We start from the raw sequence: 20,259 nt of genomic DNA, 5'->3' as shown, positions 1-20,259 counted from the left end.
TCTGTTTATATAAGTGTATACTATATTAGAAAATTAGGGTTGCTACACTGAATAATTGTTTCTATAATTCCACAAACACTAACCTTTCATATTTTTGTTAAAGTTCATGGACTCCAGTAACAAAGAAATGTGGTAAACATACTCTCAGTCCAAGCACCTTAGTGAAAAGTTTTATTCATATTGTTAAAGCCTCTGTAGTGCTGGAAAAAAGGGAGAATAACAACTGTGAAACTGCTATATTTACTAGAAGTGCACTCTGGAGTCAATGACAGTGACCTCTACCTAATATCCCCTTCGAATGATTGGGCTTGTAAACCCTGAGTTAAGCATGTCAGGCAAACTGAGTACCTCCTGTGTACTTAGGCTGCACGCTCTGACAGACATTTGGTCATATTTATATTTATTTTTGCATTAGCTAAGATTAGGGGGATTGTTAAGATTTGAGTGTAGCTCGATAATTAATTAGAAGTGAGTACTGCTGATGCTGAAAGACAACACGCAGGGTCCTATACCTCCTTTATACAAAGCGACAGGATTAAAGGTTTAAAACTGCAGAAACCATTGGATTTAGAGGTTTTAGTTCTGATTACAGTTACTATTGTGTTTTAAGAAGCCAAGCGCTTTGTCTTTGTCTTATTCTTTCAGGAATTTGATCGCTGTATACGCTTTTCGATGAATAATGTTTGCCCGGCTGCTCTATTTCTGTGTGCGCCTGCTCCGTTGCCATGGTGAGGAGTACTGCAACAAGTGCCGAGACCTCGGCGTCATCAACGTGCGTGAAAACAATCAACTGATAAACAACAGGGGACAGGGGTAAATAGATTACCGTCTCTTCTTTAGCCTAAATGCAGCTGGTTGCAGCGACGTTAAGATTACCTGCAAGTTATTCGTGACTAAACACGTGCGTGTTTTGTATCTTATCCTGAATACGTCGAAAGAAAAGGTGTTGAGGAGATAACTTTACAACGAGGTAATTAACAATAGCAATAGTTAGCCTTTAGCAAGCCCCGAAACAGAGGAAGAACATGTATTTCCATTACTATATTCCGAAGAATCACTGTATTCCGATCAGTTGAATTAGGTACAGAAGCTGCTCTTCTGTATAGTCTATATGAGTTGGGTTATTTACTTTTTATTAGAAAGGTGCAGGACAAATTAAATTAGCAGTCTTACGTGTTTTTAAGTAATACTAGCAAATAATTCACATCGTCTTTTTCAGATGTGTGAGGGACCTTCGTCTATATCTGGGCCAATTCCCCCGGATCCTTCTCTGTTTCCCCAGTACTACAAGCGACCAGCTTCAGGTGGGGCGCAGCCACGTGGCTGTGGTGTAATAATTAATTTAGAGTAATATTTTTTTTTACACAATCCTTTATTTAGATATTGCAGCACTGAGATATGGGTTGGGGGGGGGGGGGGTTGTGATGGAAGGATGGCAACTAAAGTGAAAAGGAAAGTTTATAAGATAGTAATGAGACCTGCTATGATTTACACTTTGAAGATGGTGGCACTAACAAAAAGACAGGAGGGTGCACAGCTGAAGATGTTTGTTTATTAGAAATGAGTCCATCAGAGGGTCAGCTCAGGCTGAATGGTTTGGAGACAAAGTTAAAGAGCCATAGGGTGAGTTGGTCTGGATAAACCAATATTTTTGGTGAACTCAAATAACCATGAAAATTGGACTTAAGAAAAGAAAACTAAAAAATCTATAATTATGATCAAAATTAAATACACAGTGGATTTTTAGTGCATGTTTTCTAGGACAGGAATGGCACTGAAACTAATAAAAACTAAACTGAAATGACCAGGCCCACTTTGGATATTAAAATTTCAGTAATTTCAAATAAACTAAAATTAAAAGCTAAATATTTATAATAAATCATAATAAGGGCTTTAAAGCCACCCAAAATACTTAAAAACTGCAACAAATATTAAACTCTAATAATTCTAGCTCATTTTATTTTTCTCTTCTCCTCCAGCTCGAGGTCGTTTAGAGGGAAACCATGATGGTACTTTGGCCCTGCTTTCAGGGCCCCTTGCTCCAGATCCTGTGTTGTACCCAGGTTGCTACAGTGCTCGTACCCCAGCACAACACCCCCGCATCAACCCCAATGCTACCCATATCCTGGAACGAGGTCAGAAAGGGGTTGTAGGGGAATTACTAAAAATAGACAGTATTTCTATCTCTCCTGTTCCAAAACAGAGTAAGTGTTTTTTTTAAACTACTAGTTATTAAGATTGAACACTGATGTATTAGCTTTTGGTATTTTTTAGCATCTTATTATAGAAAGCATGAAAATAATGAATTTGAATGATTGCATTTATTAAAAGGAAATTAAGACAGCCTTTCTTACCCTCAGAACAGCGAGTGATGCATGATTTTGGTAAAGAGAACGTCCGTCGACTGCGAGAGATCCAGAAACACTGCAAAGAGCAGGAGGCTGAGAGAGCACAATCACGCACTGTTCCAGTTAAAGCTCTTTGGACCGCCTCAAAATACCAGAATGTCCCATCCAGGGTGATGGCTCAGGCAAGAAGCATATCTGTGAAAGATGCCCGTCCATGAGCACTTCATTTTTCCTCATCAGGTTTTGACCAATCTGTTTCTTTTATGAAGGTTTCCAGTCCAAGTGTTAAGCCACAGTGTCAAAACTTTCTGAAGGCGCATTCCTATGGTGGGTCTGCTTCCCCACAAAGGCCACAGTCCAAAACTTCACGTGTAGCTGAGCAGCGTCGGGCCTCCTGCAACTCTACACAGGACCTGGACTTGCAAGTGAGAATTGCTAAAGTTTTATTGGAAGTTCACATCTACATTTTAAACATGCTTCTAGAGATTGTTTAAATTGCAGTTACAGGTTCAAGGTCAGACAATAGACTTCATAAAACATAATGCTCGGACTGCTGGAAAAACTGTGCTTCGGCGGTCCCAGTCACTGACAAACCTCAGAGATAAGCCTGTACCCAGTGCAGTCAAGGGCCAGGTTCCTCAATAGTGAGTGTTATTGAAACCTTCAGTGTCAGTGTGCTTAATGCTCATGATATTTCACCACTAGATACTTTTGACTTTTCTGACACCCTTGTTTTTTTTTCTCTGCCCTTTGACATTGACACTAATATAGCCTTCAGGAAAGGAAGGAGCAGTGGCGTAAAGAGAAAGAAGAAAGGAGGAGGAATGCTCCTGATCCTACGGTCCCAGCTGGACACACCTTGATGCCTGAGAATGAGAGACAGGAGACTCTGAAGTCCCTAAAAGAGAGTATGAGTCCTCCCTTACATTCATACATGTAGATAACTGCCACGAGAATGCCCGTGATCTCTAAAGATACTACACAGTGCTTTTAACTTGGCAGTGTTGTGTGTGTGTGTGTGTGTGTGTACTGCTTGTACATTAGTCCTAAAATCTAGTGATGGGATGTGGTGGCTGAGCCTTTGGAGTGTGTGTTGAGAAATCCAGGAAGTCTTTTATGAAGCGTGTATCAAGGCTTAGTTGTTGTTGGATCACCACCTTTAAGTTGGAAGGACAATTTTTTTTTCTAGTAAAATTCTTTTCTTGGTTTGATTTTTCGTCAGTTTGGCCAAACAATCTGGACTATAAATATGGCAAACGAATCCACTGCTGTAGGAAAAAAAAAAAGGGGGGGGGGGGGGGGGGGGAGAGAGACTGGGCTGTCAGTCTGTTGAAAAGCCTATTATTTCTTCCTCCAGTGCTCAGCCATCCATCATAATAACAGCAGCTTAGTAAGTACAGTAAATAGTACAGAATGAACATCAGTATTTGCCTCACTAATTATGTGTTTCTGACATTTTTTTTCTTCAGCCCACCGCTCCCTGGTGACCGAGCTGCTCTCCCTGCCTCTCAAAGCTGACAATCTGAGTATTCGCTCACGCCGGGCCCAACTTGACTGTAGGCTTTCTGAAATTGAAGAAGCCATAAAAATTTTCTCCAGGGACAGAGTTTTTGTAAAAATAGATTCCTAACACACGAGGAAAAGAGGGAAGGAAGTGGCTGTATTGCTTTATTGAGATTAACTTTCATTTTTTTAGTTGCATTAGGTAACATTACGCTGATTGTTGTGAAATTTTTATTTTTTCAAATGTGATTAAATCATTTTGTAAGCTTATTACAAAAAACAAAATATTATTGAAGTGATAAGATTCTTACGTGAAACTTGTCCTTTATACTTGCTGCTCACTTGTATGTAGAAAAGAGAGGCAGATATTGTCCAAACTTACCATCGGAGCATCTTTAGGTGTCATTTGCTGAGATGTCATTTCTTTTGTATGGATGTGCTAATGACTTATGATTGTTACTGCTAATGATTTATAATAAAGAACATTTTGTGAAGTTATTGTGTTTGTACTTACATCATTTTTTTAACGTGGAATATTAAAACCTACCAAACAATACACTACATTCTACATTCATTTCATGAATAAATAGAGAAACACACTAAAACTCGGTAATTTTCGATTGTTCCGATTCATTTTGTGTCACATTTATACTATAATTATACTAGTTGAAGCAGATGTGAACGCTGTGGCTAACGATGACGTTTTACGCACGCCCCGCCCCCTCTACATTATCGTTCATTGTTTGGCGTGAGAGCTAGCCTAAGCTAACCTGCTAGTAGGAGTCTAGCTGGAAATAAAACGAGCTTCAGGCTCTCGTGCCTACAGAAACGCCCATATATCTTTCCAGCGTTTATTTGAGAGACTGTCAGATTCAAAATGAGCAAGAGGAAAGCGCCACAGGAGTCCCTAAATGAGGGAATAACAGACTTTCTCGTCGGTACGTTAAGAGATTGTTGAACTCAGCTAACCGTAGCTAGCATGGAAGTTGGGTTCTGTTATTGAATAAAAATACCCACCGTGCTGCTAAACTAACTTTGCACGAGTAGCAGGTATCAGAATATTTTAAATATGGAGTTGTAGTTGTTGGATCTAGTTATCTGGATTACTTACAAGTGTGATTTGGTTCGCTCGCTATCTGCCTTGTCATTTAAATGCCTTCTACCTTCAGCTGAATTGGCAGAAGATTAAACTAGCATGAGGGAAATGTGAAGTCTTGCATTGTCCTAACACTGCCTCTGTTTCCAGAATTGGCCAACTACGAGAAAAATGTCAACAGAGCAATACACAAATACAATGCATACAGGTAAGCTCATAATTATGTGAAAACCTGTCCCAGTCACTGGTCTTCATAAAACAAGCGTTTCAAGTGTATTACGTCCACTCAGCCATAAATGATTGTGTTAGTACAACGCCCCCATATTGAAGATTACAGCATTTATATGACTAAGAATAGACTCATGCAAAAAGAAACATTTTATTGAATTAGAATTTCTTTAAAACACTTAAGAGAAATAACTCTTTTTTGTTGCTAAAAACTACATTATTAGAGTGAACCCCACATGATCGGATAAGCAGCACTTCACAGGAAGAACCCCCTTTTAACAGGGGGACCTCCAAAAAGACCTCCAGTAGAACTAGGTTCAGGGAGCCTGTCTGTAGTGACCTGTTTACAACAACAGGAACTTGGAGGTGGTAAAAAAGGAATCATTACATGCATTAGTGGTATATAACACATAAAGTGTTAAAAGAGGTTAACTGAATCATGGGAAGCCCCAGAGCAGCCTGAGCCTCCATCAGCGTGACTAAGAAATGGTTCAAAACTGATACCTGATCCGGCCTTGTCGTTATCAAAAAGGAAGTTTTATAGTGGAGAGGGTGACTGTCTCTTCAGTAAAAAACTGGAAGCTGATTCCACTGGAAAGGGGCTGATGGCTGAAATCTTTACAACTTTGTTATTTAGGATCCAGTAAGCCAAGTAAGCCTCCAGTCCGAGAGTGAAGGACTCCGCTGACATAATAGGATAGAGTCCAGCCATTCAGGACTTAAAAGAATTTTAAATTTGATTTTGTATTTAGCAGGGAGCCAATTAAGATAAACTATAATAGGAGAAGTATGATCTAGTGTTCTAGTCCACCAGAAAAGCATCGAGTGCAAGATAAACTTCCTGGATTTATGATTAGGTTTTTGCTGTATGCTGTATCATTGGCTTGGTGTACATGATACATTGTTAATTTAATATACAATACACTAAGTAGAATAGCATTGTCATGTTTACACTTACGATCTAAAAGAAATTAACCTAAAAAGTGGCCTAATTCAATTTTACATATGTTTTTTGCTAAGACTTATACAGTCCCTTGTTTTCTGTGCTTAGGAAAGCAGCATCTACGATTTCTAAGTACCCTCACAAAATCAAAAGTGGAGAAGAGGCCAAGAAACTGGTATGTATGTGTATGTATGTATATGTTGTCATAGGCAGACTGATAGATAAAAAATATAAATGAAAGAAATATCTTCTTTCTTAACAAAAGAATTGGCATATAGGACTGCAGATTTCTCTTTGCATGTTGTCAAATCAGAGGTCATCTTTCATCCTCTCCATGTGCTTTAAAATCTGTGACTTTCACTGTCACAATGACATTGTTAAACCTGGCAGCGCCCCCATCATTATTTATCTGGCCTACCACTAATGTGCTCATGCTGCTGTTTATGTGATGGCCTCTGTTGTAGCCTGTTTGTCAACAGCTTCTCTGCACATCTTACATAATCACTGCAGATCACACTGCTGAGCAGCACCCTCATGATTGTTGTCACATTTCAACAGGATGGTGTTGGAGCTAAAATAGCAGAGAAGATTGATGAGTTTCTGCAAACTGGCAAACTTAGGAAACTGGAAAAGGTGAGTCTAAGAATGTGAGATCACATTACTGATGTCACAATGTAAAAATAATTTTTTAATAGTTATTTTTATGTATATGTACTGAGTTATTACACCGGCTGATGTGCTACATTTATATCTTCCAACAGATCCGAAACGATGACACTAGCTCTTCCATCAATTTCCTCACCAGAGTTACTGGAATTGGGTATGTTGTTTGGTTGTTCAGTCTCTACTTATGATAAAAAAAATTATATGTTCATATTCAGAATGAAAATATACCAAGTGTATTATTCACTTTCTGTTGTAACATTGTGTGTGCTTTATGTTCACTTCAGACCTGCTGCTGCCAGGAAGTTTGTTGAAGAAGGGGTGAAGACTTTAGAAGGTTTGTGTAGCATTTGCCTCAAATTAAAATTGATACATATTTTGTATGGTTAGTATAATTTTTTTTTTAGGTTAGTGCTGTGAGCAGGCAACCACACGCCACATGGCTAGAACGCAGCAGGCAAGGTTCAAGCTGACCTGTGGCCCTTTGCTGCATTTCTTTCCCTCTCTTTCTCTCTAATTTCCTGTCCTCTCTACTTACAATCCAGAAAAAAAGGCAAAGACCAAAAAATAAGTAAATATAGAATAAATTCCAATGAGAAGGATTCTTGATTTTGTTTTTTTGTTTGTTTTTTAGATTTGAAAAAGATCGAGCACAAGCTAAACCATCATCAACAGATTGGCCTGAAGTAAGTGTGACTAAATGTTCTCCAGATGTTGTCTTGTAGGTTCTTGGTCATCCAGATCATGGTTGTCTTACGGTTTTTCAGTTCTAAAATATCTGAGTGAGAGATAGATGTGACTTTCCATCAAATATTTCAGAACTGAAGAAGACTCTTGGATCCGAAACATCTTCACAAACCTGAAGAAGTCCAGTTGCCTTCTTTTCAGGCACCCAAGATCTCTAAATGTTTGATTTATTTTAAATATATTGAAAAAATGTTTCAGATATTAAAGTTGTTTTTTGCTGTCTTTAGGTACTTTGAAGAGTTTGAGAAAAGGATTCCAAGAGCTGAAATGGAAAAGATGGAGGTGGTCAAGCATTTTTATATTTCTAATATCTTCAAATGCTTTTTTTCATACAGACTGCCCTTACACTGTGATTTCTTGTATTTACCCAGACTCTTATTCTTGGAGAGTTGGAGAAAATTGATCAAGAATATATTGGAACAATCTGTGGAAGCTACAGGAGAGGTATTCTTATCAAGTTACTGGTCCATAGGTTTTAGGTTGCAATACCACTTCAGCCTTTTTTAATACTGTTCATAACTGCCAGGTGCTGCATCGAGTGGTGATATTGATATTTTGCTGACCCATCCAAACTACACCTCTCAGACTGAGAAGCAGGTAAGACTTAACTCCATCGCTCAGTTTAATTACAGGGAGACATGTCTTTTTAACCTTATTTTTTCTTCTGTTTCTGTTTTGCAGCCAAAACTCCTTCATGCTGTGGTTGATCATTTGGAGTCCATCGGGTTTGTGACTGACACACTGTCCAAAGGAGACACCAAGTTCATGGTGAGGCATCTTGTTTATTTTCTGTCTTACTGAAGGAGGTATGAGGTTGATGTACTGATTTGTAATGTAGTTAGTACTGTAACTGCACCCAGTCGCTGTAGCGCATGACTGTGGTCATGATGTTCTGGATCTTGTTTTTCTAGGGAGTCTGCCAGCTGCAGCAAAATGATGAGGATGAGGAGGAATACCTTCACAGACGTATTGACATTAGGTGCCCTTCTTTAAATTGGTCATTTACATTTGAAACATTTATATAGGCTCATGGGATTCATTTTGTTGCTTCAGGATTCTTTGTCAAGATTATGTATAATCATAATTAAGCACTATGCTCTTATGTGTAATTTTGTGTATTTATGGGATCTATTTGTGATGCTGTAATTAATTCATTGCCGGTACTGTTTTTCAAGTACCAGGCATTCCCAGCACAGACAGTAAAGAGGCAACCCTATTTTTGTATTTGATATTTTAACATGTAGTTTGTTCCTGCTCACTAACAGTCTATTATTTATTCTCAAAGGTTAATTCCCAAGGATCAGTACTACTGTGGAGTTTTGTATTTTACTGGCAGTGACATCTTCAACAAAAATATGAGGACCCACGCACTGGAGAAGGGCTTCACTCTCAATGAGTACACTATACGACCACTGGGGGTCACTGGTGAGTGTTAGTTCCAAAAGAAGAAAAAACAACAACAACGACTAAAACAACAGGAAAAAAAACGGAATTTCCTGAACTCTTCTCTAGCTCTGAGCAACATATATATCATTCATCACCAACCAGTGATTCATACTATAAGCTTTTAACATGAGCTGTTTTCCTTTGTGCTTCTGTTGTAGGTATGGCAGGGGAGCCTCTGTTGGTGGATAGTGAGAAAGACATCTTTGATTACATCCAGTACAAATACAGAGAGCCGAAGGATCGCAGCGAGTGAAGCAAAGGACAGCTTTACAGTTAGATCTGGAATTAAAGCCACAATTCTCCTAAAAGAAAAGAACTAAAAAAAATAACTGTTTCCTGGTGTGTTACTCTTTTCCCTGCTTAGCCATGACATTTATAGAAAATAATGTGAAACCATTTTAATTTGTTTTCATTTTCTTCCCCAGTCATGATATTGTGATATAAACATGACAATGCTTTGAAAGAAAAAATTACCCGAGGTTTAATTCTTCACAGTCAGGCATTCGCATCAGTTTTTAAACAGATTTTTAAAATCATGTTCAGTAATAATTTATTATGTCTTATTTTACCTCATATGTACCTTTAATTTTTGATAAGCCAAAAAAAAAGGATAATGACCTGCAAGAAGTAATTACTGTTGACTGGCTCCTGTTACATTTGTTCAACATCACAAACGATGAAGACTGTGGTCATCAGAGCATTCTCCTCGACAATGGTGCTCTTTAACACTTTGCTTTAGTTGTGCAAGGTTTTTAAATTATAGTTTTTTATATATTATTGTATTTTTGTTTTCTACTTTGGGCAGACCAATTGGAAATTATAAGGAAACATGCAAGGAATTTATGATTCACAGGCTAGGCTGGTTATTTACAAATACAACTGGTTGGGACAAAATTGGCATTGACATCTTCTGACAAATTAGTTGTTTTGGTGGGGTTTTCGTTTGTATATTTGTTTTACTCCATTGCTGTGTGACTGCACTGGTAGAGTTGAGTAATCTATTTTGTGTGAAACAAATCTATGTAGTGAAGGTTACCACAATCATATCTTCAACGCTTTTGTTTTTGAAAGGGGATAGACTAAAGATGCAAAACTTGAATATTTGAATTAAGATAAAACTTAATATTTTTTACATGTTTACGCAAACGTGTCAGAAAATATTTAAGAAAAAAAGGATCTGTGAGGATCTTGTTCATTTTCTGTATGTATGAGTGTAGTAAATGCAATACAAAAACCATATTTGTATTTTTATTTATTTATATTTATTATAACATTTAAAATCTGTAATGTAAATCACTAGATAATAGTTAATATACCATATTCATGTCATAACCCTTGGAATATAAGCTGAAAGTCATATTTTCAACGATTATGGTTTGTTTACTGCTGGCAACTTTTTCCAGGTACGTTGCATTTACCAAACTGTTTTTATGGGCTATTTTTCCCCTTATATACAACAGGGTTGTTTTTTTTTTGTTTTGTTTTTATTTCGTAGGTTTTAAGTTAAATTATGTTAGGTTAATGTAAATATGAGTGAATAATTTAGAGATATATTATTTTTCTTATGCTACTCTGGCATTAAAAATAATGATGTTGTAACGACGATAAGACGACTAGAAAGACGTTTCAAGTACTCTGGCATTACGTTTTTTTGGTTTGTTTTTTATTTCTCTTACAAAACAATTAATTTAAACGACAGAAAAATACAACTTTTTAACTTAATTGTGAATTTTTTTTAATTTTTTTGTAAAAGAGGTAAATTAATTGGTCGTAAATCCTAATGGTTGTATAAGTTATTTACAACGATTGCCACGGCAACAGCAGCAACCGCAAGGCATGATGGGTTGAAATAAAATGCAAGCAGAAATACCAGCAAGATAGGCCCGAGTCAGCCAATGATAGCGCTTTGTGCATTAATATCAGCCAATCGGAACACGTCGAGCCAGCAGTCTCTTACCGCTACACACCCACATTACTTTTGTGTCAACCACTTCGCGGGAGTTGTCACTTCAGGAGCGGTCGTCTCTTTAAAACTAGAGAAACAGTATACGAGAGACTAGTAGGTAAATCAACCAATTCGCATGCAGAAATTTGTTTTTAATTAAATATCTTGCAAATGTTACTGAAGCTGTGATGTTTGCGTGTAACGTTAACTGATGTTTGTTCCTTTTTTTTCCCTTCTTATTCGGGATGAATGATCAGCTAGTTATGGTGATTGAGCTAATTAACGCATCATCATCGCTTGTGCATGTGGCCATGTGTATGCTAGGAAACCACTCTCCTGTTGACACTTTACTTCAGATTAAGTACTATTTTTGACAAACGTTACGTTTTAACGGGAGATGTGGATGTATTATTTTGATAACTTATGCCCCGAAGCAGATAGCGACAGGCGTCCGTTCTCACTGTTTTCTAACGTAGGGCAGTTGAAGCAATGTGGTTTAATTTGTGCAGTCTGATTTCACAGGCTTGTGGCTGAAATCTCAGAAAATGTGAGACTATATAATCGCAATGTCCTGCGTATCCATAGAAACTACGCAGAGCGCGCGTCCAGCGAGCCTGCAGCTGATTGAAGTTATGCAACACTCGTAGAAAAAGCTAGTTCAAATATTATGTATCAGGTATTATGTAATACCGGCGTCGTCACTAAAATAGGCGTTTTTCCCCTTCTTATTCTGTCGCTACAGTCTTGAAGCAGTTAAAGGCTTGAGTCAGACGATCATGAGGACTCTTAGGATGCTCAGGCTCTCCAGTCAGCGGTATTGTGTGCGTGCCAGTGTGCCTGTGAGGATGATGAATTCACCGCTGTGTTTTGGTTTCCCAGGGCAACCATGTCTGACAGAAAGGCAGTGATCAAAAATGCCGACATGTCGGAGGACATGCAGCAGGACGCCGTGGAGTGTGCCACTCAGGCCCTGGAGAAGTACAACATCGAGAAAGACATCGCTGCGTATATTAAAAAGGTAAAGCTAAACAGAAAACATTTTTAAAAAGCACAAACTAGGCTGTACTTAAGCATGCAGGCAAAATCTGGACGACTGAGGCTATTTTTGCACTCAACCATCCTGTGCATCATTGCAAGTTACACACCCCGCCTGGTATTTGCAATTGTTTCCTCTCTTCCTGAGGAAACCTGTTCCTCTCGAACTGTCTGTCCTTCAGAAGCCTCATTCCCACATTCTTTAGCTCTGTGGTGTAGGGAAAAAACCAATATCATAAGGAATTTGGGATCAGTGATTTCTTGCAGCTCTTTCTGTATATGTTTGTATCTGACCAGATATTTTACCTTGAATGGGTGGAAAATGTGACAGTCATCTAAACTTAGCTGTCACAATAGGCCACCCAGTGTATTTCTCCAAATTCAGTGCTTTCCGTTATCCCTGCCCAATGATTGTGGGGGGGGGCTTAAATTGGATTTCTTGATATTTCTTTTAGAATAATCTGAAAATATGGTTCATGATATGGTCAGATAATTTTTTACTACAATCTAATCAGTGCAAGAAATCTTCACCTGTTAGAGAGAAAAAACAAACAGACTTTTGACCATCACCTTGTCTTATATAGGATTTGCAGGCATTGTCTTACCCGTGTAACATTTGTGCACTTTTAAAAATGTCTTCTTATTTTAAAAGAATTTTTTTTGTTCCACCCAGGAGTTCGACAAGAAGTATAACCCAACCTGGCACTGCATCGTTGGGAGGAACTTTGGCAGTTACGTGACTCATGAGACGAAGCATTTCATTTACTTCTACTTGGGTCAGGTGGCCATTCTGCTGTTTAAGTCTGGCTGAGAGGGGAGGGGAAAGCGTTTTCCCGACACCAGCTGACCATATACAATACGGACTGACTCCACAAAAGGCACTTATCATTCCTTGGCAAGGGGCCGCTGCCTTTTTCTGTGCTGCTTTCTACTTTGTTGTTTTTGAAGATTTAAAACAAAAAAAACAAACTAAAAACTAAAACGTGGCCATGTTAAAGAGATGAAACACTTGTATTTATTTTTGTCTTGTTACATTAGACATGTCATTTTTTTAATTAAAGTGTAGCTGTTAAGCTGTTTGGGTCCAATGCCTGCTGTGGTCATTTCACTCCATTTCAGCTTTCAGATTGGTTAATGTGACTATCTTGCATACTGAGGCCACATCTATAACACCGCCATCAACAAGATGATCATGACTTGTGCCACTCCCAGTCTCTTTTCAGGATGGTGTAATGGGGTTACATTTGTACAGGATGAGCGTTTTCCAATCTGTGCTTCCTCAGGTCTTGACATGACAAAGCGTCTTTCAGTTCATTAAATCCATTAAATGAGTCACAGGGTTCTGTTCCAATGCATTATCCTTGGATCATACTGGAAAACATTGCATATATATCCATTACTATTCAGGTGACGCCTAGCTTTAATCATAAAGCCAGATGTTTCAAATTGACTGAAGTACAGGTGTTTTTAGGGTTTTATTCTAAATTGACACAAAAGTGAGGCTATTGTACTCAGTCCTAAAAGTCTTAGAAATATGTCTATATTTACTGACATTACCTTGACCGCACCCATGACTTTGATCATTATGTCCTCAAATGTGCATATGTAGGATTGCTTTTTAACATTTGTTCAGCATTCCAAACAGAGCCTTTACCTGTCAGCTCTCTCTTCTGTGGAACCAGCTCAGTTTGGAATTAGAAAGACAGACACCATCTTTACTTTTTAGATTAGGCTTAAAACTTCTCTTCTTCATAAAGCTCTTAGTTTGGCTGAATCAGTTGACCCTGAATCCTCCCTTTTCATTGACCTCTTTGGCCTTCCACTCACCTGATAGCTCACAGGTGCCTGCAGGTTTTAGACGTGTCCTTGATCCAACACAGCTGATTTAAACGGCAAAATCGCCTCCTCAACATGTCTTGAAGTTCCCCAGAGGCCTGGTAATGAACTAATCATTTGATTCAGATGTGTTGACCCAGGGTGAGATCTAAAACCTGCAGGACACCAGCCCTTGAGGTCTGGAGTTTCCACACCCCTGTAAGCTCAAGCTTCAAATTCTGGCGAGTTGCAGGTGAAGATTTTTTCCTGGTCAGGAGAGCGACCAGGAGAAGATTGAAGGAGGGGTCTATCATATACAAGACAGGGTGAATAGTTTGGAGAACATTAGAGGCAAGACTGAAATGCCAGGAGGGAGAGAATATATCGTTAAATTGATGCTAAACATGAGACCAAGGAGGATGAAAAGAGTGCACGCAAAACAAACAAAAAAAGCAATAGGCGATATGGAGAGATGATCCACTGTAGTGACCCCTTAAGAGTACAGCTAGAACACTTCTCTGCTCATCCATATCATCTTGATCTCACCTCATAGCCAATCAGCATGAGTTGTTCATAGGTTGAACTCACTCCTAATCCTATTCATCAACCTCATCTCCTGTCTTCAGTGTTTGTGTCAGTCTCCAAACCACAAACATAGCTGGCCTCAACCACCTTGGTAAACATTCGCTTTCATTGTTGCTACTACGTTTTTAAAATCACATCACTTCTGATACTTCTCCACCCTTTGTTGCTTTGGATAGTTGACCCATGTAGATGGATGTGTATATTACAATGTGCTACTGAATTGGCCAGGTTAATTATTAAGGACCATATACAAAGAATTTAAGTAAAAACCAGATGAGACATGGCATGAAGCGGTCACTGTTTATTTCAACACATTTAGAAAACCAGCTTGTGAGGGTAGACGCCATTAGACAGGAAGAAGGAAGAGCGCAGGTACCCTTGCAGCTGAGGTACTTTCTTGATGAGGGGCAACAGCTGAGAATCAACGGCTTTCTGGTCCTCCTTCCTCTGCTCTGTCAGCTGGAATTTCTGTAGGTGAAGAAAACCAATGAGTCAGTCGTCTTTAATCCAAAAGCTCATTTTCAGTACAGTAAAAATTCATTTTAACAGAATACAGACATTACCTCTTTTTCTGTATCAAAGATTTCTCCCTCCTGGTGACGGGGCCTCCTCAGCTTCTTCTTCTTGAAGTAGGCATCGTTGAGGGTTTTGGGGATCTTCATACCAGAGATGTCAATTTTGGTGTTTGTGGCAATCACAAACTTCTGGTGGGCCCTGCGCACGGGGACTCTGTTCAGGGCAAGAGGGCCTGTGCAAAGGAAACAGATTACAAGAGTTTAAAAGATGCTCAACATATTTCTTGTAATTTAATTTATTACAGGTTCTACTGCCATGTGCATAACTGAAGTAATGACAGTATTTAAAGAACAAAACCCATCCTTACCAGTGACGAGCAGGAGACCACTGGAGAGCTGCTTCAGGAAGACCACGCGCTGAAATAAAAAGTGCAACTTAAGCATTAAAGAATTAAGAATTAACATTACTGCATCCATTGCTCCATATATCCTGTGTCACCATGAATAAGACCATTTTAACATTTTAACTAAGGTAGTGGGCAGACCAGTTTAATAACCTCAGTAGGCTTTAATGCCAAGTTTTTAAGACTGGAGAAAAGAAATCTATTTGACGTGCTCTCCTAATTTTAATGAAGGGCCTCTCTGCCTCTCAGTTCCACAGCTGAAGCATTATTTAGGTCAGCCGCAGTTTGAAGTGTGTGGGAACGCTCGCTTCCATAACTCGCCCATGCAGCATTCAAGAGTAGGAGCGACAATGTCTGTGGTAGTGAGGGTGTGATTATGGTGATGTACCCAGTGTGTTTGATAAACAACTTTCAGCAGGTTTATTTTCAGGGAAAATGTATCTGATACCATGTGTTTTGCATCTATTCACTTTTTTTTTTTTTAAAGTTCTATGATAATTCATGGCAGAAAATAATGCGCAACAGATCAATAGCAAACTATGCTGAAATATGCCTCAGCTTGGGTTCTTTTGGCAAAGTCCGTTAACTGTAGACTGAGTGCTTCACTGGCGTGTTCACGCAGTGATGCAGTTCGCATTCAGTGTAGTTTATATTTGACATGGACTACCTGCTGACCTATAAAACTGTAACTCATTAATATTACTATGAAAATTCTTCTATAATGACCTAAACTATGAATTAGACTTTTGTTGATGCAAACAAAACATGACCGACACCAAAGCTATCACTGCTATGGATCCTTCATACGGCATGAAGGCAGTTTCCAACTGTGGAGGATTTGTTTTTGCTCTTCTAGAGTAACAAAGCCAACAGATTTACATGATATCACATTTTTCATGGCTCAGAATGGGCCTTAGAGGGAACCACAAATAGGTACCAATCTAACTTCCAGTGATATTTCTGCCCATTTGAAAAACAAAAGTGTCCATTATGGTTCAGTATACGAGTTCCACATTAACAAAACTCATGACTATGCCCTTTAGGGTTGACTAAGTCTTCTATGGGTGCCAATTTTTGTTCTGTTTTTTGATTACATAATACCTAAAAAATAAAGAAAATAAATATAACACCTCGTAATTCCAGCAAGTTTTAACTTATGGCAAGCAGAGCTGATTTGGTCCTAAAGCAAGATCCTTGCTCTTATGACACCCAGAGTGGACTTTCCATTAAAGATAAACCAGGTGACATTGAAACAGAATATTCATCTGTAATGTGAAATCAACTGATGCTACAGCCTGAAAAAGTCAGCCTGTGTGAAGCTGCAAGTGCTCCTGCTAATTGATGAGACTGACTCATTATTGAGGCATATGCCAGAAACTGTTGTCACCTTTCCACGGTGGCGCCCAGTGAGCAGAATAAGGACAGTTCCTGGTGTGATGGAGGCACGCAGGTTCCTCTTGTGCTGGGAGAAGGGCTTGATCCCATGGCTCTTCAGTTTACGGGGAACGTCCTCTGTGGGGTAGTAGCGGGGCTGTCGGAGTAGAAAATAAATCTTTAGACTCGTGTTGTATGTTGTTGTCAATATATAAACTTTATGGACAAACGTTTGCCTCCAAAAAACCACAACATGACCACAAGGCAATAAACGTCACGCACGATTAATAACACTGTGTTAACTGTGTCTGTGTTTGAACAGACAGAATTCCAAATTTTACCTACATAAAACAAATCTTAATAGCAAGGACAAGTGTATATGCATTATTCACCATCTTGCGCAGTTTGACAACACGAGTGCCTCCGTTCTTGTCTCCTCCAACGGTTTTGACGACAGTGGCCTTGGGTCTAGCCTTAATCTTCTTTTCCACCTGAAGGAGAACAAATTACCATCAAAACAACTGGCAAAGAAAAAGTGGCATGCCTTTGACCATTATTAAACTATTTGTGTGGTGTCAAAAGGTCTGCCCTTACCTTGGTCTCAGTGGTCTTGGTCTTCCTCTTGTACATGGCCCTGCGAGCATACATAGCGGACCGGGAGTAGCGACCGATGCCCCGGGCCAGAACCGGGTTCCGGCTCCCGTGCTTCTTCTTCTTGGCAGCTTTGTCTCCCTCTGCCATCTGACACAAAGCAAAAAGAAGGTAGATGTTTGTTAGAGCCTCAGATGAGCAATGATTTATGATACCACAGTGATGTTATGGGAATATGTTCCTAGGTTTATTGCACCAACAACAGCAGAACAGCAATGTATTAAGACCTTAAACTCTAAGCTGTAGTGCTGCTAGCATTTCTGCACAAACTATTAATAAACACCAGTAAACACTAAGAAACTATAAAATACTATGAAACTGATTTGGCTGGTTACTACCAAAGAGCCATCATAAATGCAGAAGCATGACAAGTAACGCTGGCTAGCCGTTAGCAACTTGATACAACTTTCCGGGCTAACCAGCCATTTCTCGTCTTCATTTTCAATTAGACAAAATCGATTTCTTAACATTTCCATGTTTTAATGAAATACCCAAACACCGACAGCGAATTAGTGGAATGAATAAAACCGAGGACTGAAGAAAGACGACACGTTTCTACCACCAGCCTAGCTAACGTTACAGGCTGTACGGAGGCTAGCCGGCGGCCTAAATCTGCACATCTAAACATATTTCCAGTAACATGAAGAATAAATCATGGCAATAATGATGTCTACCGTATAGTCTAAACATAATGAATCGTCTCATGATAGTTGGAGAGAGTATTTTTTATTCTCTAACACGGATGAAAGCAGATTTCTTTCCCACAGTACCACGAAGGCAAGGCTGTCTTACCTTTGCTATGAAAAAAAGATCGACATCCGGGCATGTGACGTATATAAGGACGCTGGGCAATGGCGTTGACGTAATTACGTTGTTTACATGATGTGATGGTACTTGTAGTCCACATAATGATTTTCTGTTGCTATAGCCCTATTTCCATAAATACCTCCTCGGATCGACTCGGCACGGTTCGTCACGGTTTTCAGGGTTTTTCATTAGGTCATAGTACCTGGTACCAGGTATTATTTAGTACGTGTTCTGCCAAAGTTCCAAGCCATCCGAGCAGGTCATAAATTGTGACATTGTCAGACTGCATGCCACCGATTGGCTGGGTCACAGGCGTTACTCAATGATTAATAAGAGCGTTTCGTTCACGAATATCAACACCGCCATTTTTGAAATCCAGCAACGAGGGAAATAGCTACAAAAAACAATCCCGTGTTCCCCGAGTCTGACGAAAAGACACAGACAGAGCAGCAGGTATATTCTTGACTGGACGTCCACCTTTGTTGTAGCATTCATCTCGCATATTAATTACGTCTCGAGACCATGCACATTTCGAGTACTACACTGTAATGGAAAATCATTTGATCCAAGTCTAGTGGCGAGTCGGCCCAAATAGGTTCTAATGGAAAAGGAGCTTATGTAGCACAGGCGAGGTTAGACCCTTCTCCATAAGAGCACCACAAAAATAACTATATTAAAACTAGTTATAATCGCATATTTTAATATTCTTTTCTGACTCTGTCTTCAAATGTTATATTTTCCTAACTTGTCTGCTGGCAACAGTACAGGACAGAATGAAGACAGGTTTTATGTCCAGTATTGTTGATGTCATGATGTTACAGTGTGCTTACAGAGGCATTGCTACTTCAACAGTGTGGCTTGTCATTAATATCCTTATAAGACTGCACCAGAAAGAAGAGTGTCACCAGAGTCACCTGCAGTGGACTCCACTCCGAATCAGTTGGTCCCTCTCCACTGCCTGCCACAGACTCCACGACACCTGCCGTGGATTCCATGCCTCCACCTGCCGCGGACACCAGCGTGGAATCCCCCTGCCAGTCCTCCAAAGGGTGCCAGCCACCAACCAATCCACACTGCAGCAGACCACCTGCCAATCCACACCGCCGCTGGCCGCCTGCTAATTGCCACAATCCAAGCCACTTGAAAGGTCCTGCCTTCGCCCCGTTGTTGGCCTCTGGTCGTGTCGTCCATGTGTCTTCGCTGTAATGGTCGACCCCTAGACCCGCTGTGCCTTCTTTGCCGGCTTCCAGATCAGGATTGTGTCTGCCGGTGGCCTCGTGACCGACCTCCTGAACAGTTGTCTCTTCCAACAGTCTTGAGGACAGTGGTGTTTGTTCTAGCATTAATTAATATCTTCTTCTTCACCTGAAGCAGAACAAATTATCATCAAAACAAGTGGCGAAGAAAAAGTGGCATGTCTTTGATCAATATTAAGTCATTTGTGTGGTAACACAGGTCTGCCCTCATCTTGGTCTCAACTGTTGTAACCTGTGAGTATTAAGACCACAAACCCTAAGCTGTAGTGCTGCTAGCCTTTCTGAACAAATTATTAATAAGCACCAGTAAATACTAAGAAACTATAAAATACTATGAAACTGATTTGGCTGGTTGCTACCAAAGAGCCATCACAAATGCAGAAGCATGAACACTGTTGCCAACTCCTCAGTAAGGAAAATCGCTATTGGCTGTCCTAAAAGTCGCTAGAAGTTGCTAAATGATGTCATCGCCTAATTTGCACAATTGGTCATGCTTATGTAATTGTAACCAACACTGTAGGCCAGAGGAATAACATCGTGGAAGAGACATAAAGTGAGTAAAAAACACCCTAAATGCATTTAGAATATATTTAGAACTACAAATTAAATTTCTTTTAGCATTTTTTTTTTTATGTCACAATTCCAACCCTCCTCCTTTAACTGGGCTTGGGACCTGCAAAAGTGACCCGAAATAGGCACTCTGGTGGAGGTACTTTTAGTGTGTGTTTGTGTTTTTAAGTAGTTTTAAACCTTGTGTTCCACAAAAAGTATCTGTAAAAGAAGAACTGACAGCGTTACAGTTAGGGCGGGAGCAGCGGCTTCGCCCATGCGCTATTGCAGTTTGGACGCGTAGGCATACTTGCCAACCTTGAGACCTCAGAATTGGGGAGAAATTCAA

General features: G+C 39.6%; 4 protein-coding genes across 7 annotated transcripts; 3 read left to right on the top strand and 1 right to left on the bottom strand.

Moving 5' to 3' along the window:
* The first annotated feature begins 628 nt into the window (after positions 1-628).
* enkd1 (enkurin domain containing 1) lies at positions 629-4,340 on the top strand. Of its 3 annotated transcripts, none has more exons than XM_063489824.1 (8): positions 629-970; positions 1,220-1,304; positions 1,980-2,204; positions 2,361-2,530; positions 2,618-2,773; positions 2,856-2,992; positions 3,120-3,256; positions 3,818-4,340. In XM_063489824.1, exons 2-8 carry the CDS (start codon positions 1,220-1,222, stop codon positions 3,976-3,978), a joined length of 1,071 nt encoding a protein of 356 aa, XP_063345894.1. In that variant the 5' UTR covers positions 629-970; the 3' UTR covers positions 3,979-4,340. The 3 variants fall into 3 exon arrangements, with proteins under 3 accessions (XP_063345894.1, XP_063345893.1, XP_063345892.1); XM_063489823.1 differs by having other exon boundaries at positions 632-813; positions 2,850-2,992; XM_063489822.1 differs by having other exon boundaries at positions 634-970; positions 2,850-2,992.
* Positions 4,341-4,598: 258 nt separating this feature from the next.
* polb (polymerase (DNA directed), beta) lies at positions 4,599-10,406 on the top strand. The gene is made up of 14 exons (XM_063489396.1): positions 4,599-4,789; positions 5,098-5,155; positions 6,227-6,293; positions 6,677-6,751; positions 6,880-6,938; positions 7,069-7,118; positions 7,416-7,467; positions 7,756-7,810; positions 7,900-7,972; positions 8,055-8,125; positions 8,210-8,296; positions 8,440-8,507; positions 8,814-8,953; positions 9,133-10,406. Exons 1-14 carry the CDS (start codon positions 4,729-4,731, stop codon positions 9,225-9,227), a joined length of 1,011 nt encoding a protein of 336 aa, XP_063345466.1. The 5' UTR covers positions 4,599-4,728; the 3' UTR covers positions 9,228-10,406.
* A 520-nt stretch (positions 10,407-10,926) lies between these two features.
* dynll1 (dynein, light chain, LC8-type 1) lies at positions 10,927-13,042 on the top strand. Of its 2 annotated transcripts, none has more exons than XM_063489502.1 (3): positions 10,927-11,033; positions 11,799-11,937; positions 12,628-13,042. In XM_063489502.1, the coding sequence occupies exons 2-3, from the start codon at positions 11,806-11,808 to the stop codon at positions 12,763-12,765; spliced, it is 270 nt and encodes an 89-aa protein (XP_063345572.1). In that variant the 5' UTR covers positions 10,927-11,033; positions 11,799-11,805; the 3' UTR covers positions 12,766-13,042. The 2 variants fall into 2 exon arrangements, with proteins under 2 accessions (XP_063345572.1, XP_063345571.1); XM_063489501.1 differs by having other exon boundaries at positions 10,929-11,037.
* A 1,598-nt stretch (positions 13,043-14,640) lies between these two features.
* Positions 14,641-17,409, bottom strand: rpl6 (ribosomal protein L6). The gene is made up of 6 exons (XM_063489500.1): positions 17,242-17,409; positions 17,040-17,138; positions 16,661-16,804; positions 15,238-15,286; positions 14,918-15,102; positions 14,641-14,822 (listed from the first exon to the last, which is right to left on the bottom strand). Exons 1-6 carry the CDS (start codon positions 17,386-17,388, stop codon positions 14,670-14,672), a joined length of 777 nt encoding a protein of 258 aa, XP_063345570.1. The 5' UTR covers positions 17,389-17,409; the 3' UTR covers positions 14,641-14,669.
* Positions 17,410-20,259: the final 2,850 nt, after the last annotated feature.

Source organism: Pelmatolapia mariae, linkage group LG12 (assembly GCF_036321145.2).
Source record: "Pelmatolapia mariae isolate MD_Pm_ZW linkage group LG12, Pm_UMD_F_2, whole genome shotgun sequence".
Taxonomy (NCBI): domain Eukaryota; kingdom Metazoa; phylum Chordata; class Actinopteri; order Cichliformes; family Cichlidae; genus Pelmatolapia; species Pelmatolapia mariae.
The sequence above is the reverse complement of the archived record's forward strand: the minus strand, read 5'-3'. Positions and strand labels throughout refer to the sequence as shown.

Excerpts from the sequence above, each read along its gene's own strand:
- enkd1 (XM_063489823.1), top strand. The coding sequence starts at position 1,220 with ATGTGTGAGGGACCTTCGTCTATATCTGGGCCAATTCCCCCGGATCCT. Across the intron at positions 2,205-2,360 it reads CTCTCCTGTTCCAAAACAGA|AACAGCGAGTGATGCATGAT; the intron begins GTAAGTGTTTTT and ends TCTTACCCTCAG. Across the intron at positions 2,531-2,617 it reads CATCCAGGGTGATGGCTCAG|GTTTCCAGTCCAAGTGTTAA; the intron begins GCAAGAAGCATA and ends TCTTTTATGAAG.
- polb (XM_063489396.1), top strand. The coding sequence starts at position 4,729 with ATGAGCAAGAGGAAAGCGCCACAGGAGTCCCTAAATGAGGGAATAACA. Across the intron at positions 6,752-6,879 it reads AACTTAGGAAACTGGAAAAG|ATCCGAAACGATGACACTAG; the intron begins GTGAGTCTAAGA and ends ATCTTCCAACAG. Across the intron at positions 7,119-7,415 it reads AGGGGTGAAGACTTTAGAAG|ATTTGAAAAAGATCGAGCAC; the intron begins GTTTGTGTAGCA and ends TTTGTTTTTTAG.
- dynll1 (XM_063489502.1), top strand. The coding sequence starts at position 11,806 with ATGTCTGACAGAAAGGCAGTGATCAAAAATGCCGACATGTCGGAGGAC. Across the intron at positions 11,938-12,627 it reads TCGCTGCGTATATTAAAAAG|GAGTTCGACAAGAAGTATAA; the intron begins GTAAAGCTAAAC and ends TGTTCCACCCAG.
- rpl6 (XM_063489500.1), bottom strand. The coding sequence starts at position 17,388 with ATGGCAGAGGGAGACAAAGCTGCCAAGAAGAAGAAGCACGGGAGCCGG. Across the intron at positions 15,103-15,237 it reads TGGTCTCCTGCTCGTCACTG|GCCCTCTTGCCCTGAACAGA; the intron begins GTAAGGATGGGT and ends TCCTTTGCACAG. Across the intron at positions 14,823-14,917 it reads TCTTTGATACAGAAAAAGAG|AAATTCCAGCTGACAGAGCA; the intron begins GTAATGTCTGTA and ends CTTCACCTACAG.